The sequence below is a fragment of the Conger conger genome, chromosome 2 (assembly GCF_963514075.1).
Source record: "Conger conger chromosome 2, fConCon1.1, whole genome shotgun sequence".
NCBI classification, from domain to species: Eukaryota; Metazoa; Chordata; class Actinopteri; order Anguilliformes; family Congridae; genus Conger; species Conger conger.
In genome coordinates, this window is record NC_083761.1 from 71,039,870 (window position 1) to 71,046,571 (window position 6,702).

A 6,702-nucleotide genomic window follows, 5' to 3' on the forward strand; every position below is an offset into this window, starting at 1 on the left:
TTTTACATGATTCCTATTCTTATGGTTCCTTTTTGTTAAAAAAAAAACAGCTTACAAAGCAAGATGTATGTAATAAAAGCATTTATTTTTTAGGAAGTCAATGGGGCGATTCGCCACCATGGTTTCAGGACCGAGAAGTTCTAAATCCTTGTTTTTGGAATTTTATAGGAGGAGTTGAGATAAGAACAGTGCATAAAATGGGTGTAAGTCTGATATTCAAGGTTCGAGTCTGCAGATTTGAACCGGCTGTTGTGCACGTAGGCTAATAAGTCATTTTTCCGAAGAGCTTGCTGCCGTGGTATCTTTTCCTTCGTGAAGTTATTTTTCAACAAACTGGAAATTAGACCTTGAAGTCTGCCGTTTCCTAGCAACGACAAGACTTTCGGATGTTTTCGTAGCACTAGAAAACAGTACTTTTTCATAAACCTTTTCAGCAGTTCCTCGCTCGCCGGAAGACTGGCGCCACCCAAAACTTAGCAAAAGAAGATACAGTTGTTACATCTCTATGGTTGTAGTTGCGTAAAATAACAGGCGGAAGTAGTTCAGGAAAAAGTGGTCCGGAGAACACCACGGATTCACGTTATCTATCAGCCATCAACGCGGTAAGGAATTAGAGTTTATTGTAGGTATGTGTATATTTATATTTGTTAGATACTGACACAGACAACCCCGTGCAGGTTTCCGATCTTTGTAAGCGCCAAAACGTCCGTTTGCAAAGCAGGGCGAGCGACGTAAACTGAAGAAGGGCAAAAAAGTGAACAAGCTAACTTGTATGCAGTGAGCTTGTCACTGCCTGCAATTAACTGCGTACCAGCAAGACAGCTGCGTAGCACTTGAATTCCATTCTGTATGTAGAGGACTGTTTCAGGACATTGGTGTGATTTTGTACTAATAGTAACGCAGTTCGAAGTCGGTAGTATGACTATTAACACACAAATCTATGAATATAAAAAGGAACAATAATCTATACAAATCAATCTATACAAATACTTGTTTTATTATTTTGAATGTAATTTGAAGCACATTATCTAAACGTGCACAAAAAGTTGTGATTTTCCCATGTGATATGTGATAAATTGGGTTTTCTTTCTGTCTTAGCAAAGTTATGTTTTCAAAGAAGGAAGCACCTATGTGCTTCACAGGATATTTGCAATTAAAAAATTTTTTTTTTTTAAGTTTTGTTGAGTAGAAATTTAAAGTCACAACAATTTCTGTCTGAGTGCTATTGGGTTAGGGATAGCTGTGTGTTGTTAAATCAGTTATAAACTGACTACCTGATAAAACATGTGGATTTGTCCGATTTCTTTGTATAATGTTCATCTCTTCTCATATTATCTCCAGATGGCCTACAGACAGTTAGTCCGCAGGGTTTGGGCCTTGTCTGTTAGAGACCTTCGCTGCTTCCCCGTCTCCACCTCTGCCTTCATCTCCCCCCGCGGTTCTCCCAGCGCAACATGGCAGCCGGCACGGTCCCCTTCGCTGACCCTGTCCCGCTCCCTGTCCCTCACCCCTGCCCGCCACGTGTCCTTTAATGTGCAGGATGCAGACGACTTCACAGAGAGGGTCATCAACAGTGACCTGCCTGTGCTGGTGGACTTTCACGCACAGTAAGAGTCCAATTCACACTGCACCCACTCATATAGGCAGCCATTTTGTGATGTAAATGTTTGTCTCTAAACAAATGAGCAAATTCAGACTTTGTTCAAAGGCTTGTGTAAAATATTAATTCTTTAGATGGCAATAAAATATTTAAATACTTCTACGGATCCGTGAGAGATTGAGAAATACCTGTTTACAACCATTTTATAGCTGGTGTGGGCCTTGTAAGATCCTGGGGCCAAGGTTGGAGAAAGCAGTTGCCAAGCAGCAGGGCCGTGTTACCGTGGCAAAGGTTGATATCGATGAGCACACAGATCTGGCCATTGAATATAAGGTGAGAGAATGTATTTTGTCGTTGTCATTCTTATTAATATTTACATGATGATTCATGTTTGTAGACTTTGACATGGCCGATTGTTTAATTGTTAAGAATTATTCACCGAATTGTCGATTTGGGGGCAGGGAGTGTGCCTCATCCTATGAAGGCACCAGTGTGTCTGTTATTGAATATGGAGGGGCTCCACAAGGCCATTCATATGCCAGTCATGCCACCCAGAGAGGGAGCAGCAATCAGCTGGATTGCAATCAATTGTAGTGCCCCCTATTGGCCAAATCAGACCAAATCTGGTGTTCTGCCGCTGAATTCCAGGCAGTACATGTGGGCACTTCCACAGTAGTGTCAACCTGAGCATGAAAAAAATAAACATACTTACTTCCCAATTAAACATATTATGTCCAAAACAGTCTATTGTGACCATTTGAAATCTGATAAAATGTAGGCAAGCAACAGGAAAATGCTTAAAAATGTATTTAGTAGTCCCATTACCATTGAAATCAATGCTATTTGGTGGCCATCTCGAAAACGTTAAAATCCATTTCAGATGGTTTTCTCAATGTCAAAACTGATATTCAGAACCATTTCAGATGACAACAAATGTCTTATGATAACATTTTTATTCGGAAGTAGATTGTCAAACAATATGCAATTCATCCATAACGCTGGTATCTTCCTTATAAAAATCAAGACGAAGATAAATACTTTCAAAAATCCTATTTTTATGTTCAGCCAAGCCTCCTACATTAATGGCATTTGGCAGACACTCTTATCCAGAGCGACATACAATTGATTAGACTAAGCAGGAAACAATCCTCCCTTAACTGCCTTGCTCAAGGGCCCAACAGCTGTGCAGATCTTATTGTGGCTACACCAGGGATCGAACCACCAACCTTGCCTGTGCCAGTCATTCACCTTAACCACTATGCTACAAGCCGCCCATGGTCATCAAACTTTCTGCATAAGACTTTAAAGTCCACAGAGTTTTTAGAAAGTCTAAAATACTTGTCTTTTTGCGTCACATGGCACTGGCACTGGCCCTTCCCCTCAGCCAAGTGGGTGCTACGATGCATTAACATTTTTTACAATGTAAGAACAGTACTTTTTCAGATTTTGTGTCCAAATGTCACATCCATAATGGAATTGCCCATATATACCAAATTTCATGCTGATTCATAGATGGTAATGATTCATAGTGTGTCTCATGACTGCTGGAATTTGATTGTCTGATGTTGGGTACATTTTTCATAATGTCAACTTGTCCATTAAAGATTATATTGGACCTGTGACTAAGGCCCAGCATGTACATTTTGACCGTGGTCTGTGCTCTCCTGAGTTAATGGTAGGGGTTGCAATCCCCCGGACTGCCTTTGGACATTGTAGTGATGAGAGAGGCCTGGTAATACATTTGGTAATTTTAGATTTGCAGAATAATAAGTCTGAAGTTACTGAAGTAAAATTTCACTCTTGATTGTTCCCCATCCTCTAGGTGTCAGCAGTTCCCACCGTGATTGCCATGCGGGACGGTCACGTCATCGACCGCTTTGTGGGGGTCATAGAAGAAGATCAAATAGACTCCTTTATTGGCAAGCTCACTGGGTAGTGAAACTGAGATGTCCCACCACATCCAATCACGTGCCAAGAACCCCGGCCTGGCACCACCCCACTCCAATCCACCGACTCCCATTGGTCATTGGCTGATCTTGACTGGGCCTTTCTGCCCCTTCCACAGTCACACCCATTCAGGTTTTACTTTCAGCTGTGTCTTTCCCAGGACGTGAGGTTGAGCATTGCTTTTCTATCTCCTTGAATGACACATTAACGTGCACATAATATAGTGGTAAAGTGAAAACTGTATTCTGTTTCATTGTACGGCTGTGGAATGGTGAACATCTTGCACATTCCTCACTAATGTGATGTGCTAAACTGAATTATGTTTGTTTTTTCCTCAACCACAAGAGGGCAGACATTTTCCATCTTGGCTACAGGGCAGTGTGACACTCATACAAAACCAACATTTTGCTTGCTCCTGCTATAAGGCCAGGATTAAATATAAATGTGTCTATATCAAAAATCATACAGTTTTGCCAGATCAGTCACCACTAAACTTGCCAAGCTGTGCTTCTGCAGAGAAAAAGTATTTTTAATTTTAAAAAATGAAATACAGCTGTTGATTTGACCTAGGCTTTATGGACAGTAATGTGAGTGTGGAGTGTGTGAGTCTGCCACAATAGTGTGAATTTCTTTGCTCTTATAATTATGAAAGCCTTCACACTGTGGAAATGGTGCAGGTTTTGGATGTATTTTAATAAAAAGTCTAATACATTTTGTAACTGAATTACGATGAAAAGGCAGGTAATGCTGTGTTTTTATTATTATGAATTGATAATGTCTGTGAGGGGAGAGGCCTGAAGAGGGAATATTTGCTCAGCACTGGCCCTGGTATGCGGGCGCTCTGTGATCAATGCACACAAAGGCTGAGGATAAGATCAAAGCCCTCTGCATGAGGCATGTGGGACAGGTAAGCGCACAGACAATGCTGGGGTGATTAAATCTTTCTGAGAATGACAGTATGATGAGAACGGAGACTGAGGGAAGGGGCGGAGGATGAGGGGGGTTGCCGGATTCTCGCTTAAAAAAAAAAAAGTTTAAACTTCAGGCACTTAAATATTACAAATAAATATTACTTAAAAATACTAATAAAAAAAAACTTGTGAAATCTGTGGATATCAGATGACTGAGGGTACTGACTCTTCACCTGCATGCTATCTGAAAGTGACTCACCCTCTTGCCATCTCTCGATCTCAACGACGAGCCGTGTCGAAACATGCCCGTGCTGGGCTGTTCCAGACCGCCGTTTCTCTGTTTCACTCACCCTCTGTCTGCTTCTCCTGCGGTCTTGCTCTCTCCTCTCTCTCTCATTTCAGTTTCTCAAGTGACTTCTCTGGTTCGATATGAATACTCTCTGGTGTGCAAGTGCGATTTTCAAGTGCTGTCAGAACATCTATGGGATAACCATCATTTGTTGCCCTGAATGAACGAGAATCTGCTCCTCTTCCTACAGGAAGCCTGTGTACTAAAGTCATAATTTGGTGCAGAGAGCCATTTCCTCACTGTGAATGTGGTATTAAGGGGACGGCATTGTGGGAATGTAGAAATGTGCTTTTGAAATTAAATGTTTATTTTCTTTTCTGCCATATGTAAATGGTTTACACACGGTGCTATCAGATATCTCTAGGTATTGTGTGGAAAAAAGTTATTTTATCAAGACTTGGCATTAATCTTCATAATTTGACAATGTTTGTACAGAAAGGGTTATGAATATTAGTGCAGGACCAGGGTAATGATTCATTTCCACAGAAGCAACCCCCCCCCCCCCCGTCCTTTAACAGGGTTTAGTCTTGTTGCAACAGGTAAACATGCTACCTTTTCCACCCACCCTCTCTGACTTTAACTACTCATCTTTTAGATTGGAGTTGGGGAGGGGGAGGGGGATGGAGTAACAGAGAGGTTAGAGATGAAAACCTACACCCCTTCCGCTACAACAGCTGACTCCACCTCTTTCTTCCTCTCTTTTTCACTCTTTTGCACTTACACTACCTTATAAGGAAGAAAAGACGAGGGAAGCCACTCACTGTCGAAAACTGTTGAAGAATCCCCCTTTCCCCTCAATCTGTTCATATTCCTATTGCCCTGTTATGTTAAGTTTGGGGACTGAATACTTCAATGATAGCAATTGTCATGCACTAGTTTGCAAAAACGATTATTGCCTATCCATATATTAATCTTAAGTTACATTCAGTTTGTGTGTGTATGTGTGTAATAGATAGAGCTGGAGAGTTGAGTAATTTCACTTATGTTACTTCCTTAAGCAGTACAAACCAGTATAAGGCCTGACAGACCGCTAGTTCTGAAGCACACAGTACCTGTATACTCGCCAGTACAGGCACAAAAGTTTGAGAAATGCAGTTTTCCTCCCCTTTGGCACAGTCTGTTCAGGTAGACGGGATACTGATTTCACCTTCTGCGATTATGGACACACCCTGTGCCTCAGCCAAAGAATAAAAAGGTGTAGAATGTTCATCTTTTGTGACGACATTCCTTTGTATACTTCCTTGAATGATCTTTTTTCTGGGTCAGTGTGTGGGCAGCCTTTGAGCCAAAGAGCAAAGAACTCCATTACTCTCTTAGCATCTGGTACTGTTCAGACAGCCAAGAGTGACCTTTCACTGATGCTGACGCATCAAACTCCATTTTGTTTTTTTTCCCCACAAACAACATGGGGCATGAAACCTATCAAGTAACCACAAGTGACTAATGCATTTCTTAACACATATTTTCAACATTGAAAATGGTTATTATGCAATTGGTTGCACAGCAAGTTGAATGAATTTCAGCAAACAATGCACATAGCGCGTTGCGCTGTCAGGTACTGACAGTGTGTGCTATCGGGCACTCGCACATCTGTTTTGAGTTTAAGGACTCGTTAGGTGTTATATGGACGCTGTCACCCCCTGAGCAAAAAGGATGATGGAGAAAGAGAAGTCAGAGGGATTTCATTATTTAAGATCTCCAAGCTCCTTTCCTCTTACTCCGTTTCATCATCTTAGCCTTATATATAAGGGTATCTTTTTCCAGAACCTTCTGCAAAGCTATCCTTATTCTTTGCAGGCAGCGTAGAGGACAGAGCCCAGGTGTGTATCTAGTGTTAGTCTCCTCTCTATGCCTGTTCATTGCCCCCATCTCCCTAACCAGCACCCCCGCCGCCT

General features: G+C 41.6%; 1 protein-coding gene across 4 annotated transcripts; it reads left to right on the forward strand.

Annotated features, from left to right (window-relative positions):
- Positions 1–446: 446 nt before the first annotated feature.
- LOC133122100 (thioredoxin, mitochondrial-like) lies at positions 447–4,283 on the forward strand. Of its 4 annotated transcripts, none has more exons than XM_061231811.1 (4): positions 447–602; positions 1,342–1,607; positions 1,810–1,933; positions 3,423–4,283. In XM_061231811.1, the coding sequence occupies exons 2-4, from the start codon at positions 1,342–1,344 to the stop codon at positions 3,534–3,536; spliced, it is 504 nt and encodes a 167-aa protein (XP_061087795.1). In that variant the 5' UTR covers positions 447–602; the 3' UTR covers positions 3,537–4,283. The 4 variants fall into 4 exon arrangements, with proteins under 4 accessions (XP_061087795.1, XP_061087796.1, XP_061087797.1 ...); XM_061231812.1 differs by having other exon boundaries at positions 486–626; XM_061231813.1 differs by lacking the exon at positions 447–602 and adding an exon at positions 783–875.
- The last annotated feature ends 2,419 nt before the right edge of the window (positions 4,284–6,702 follow it).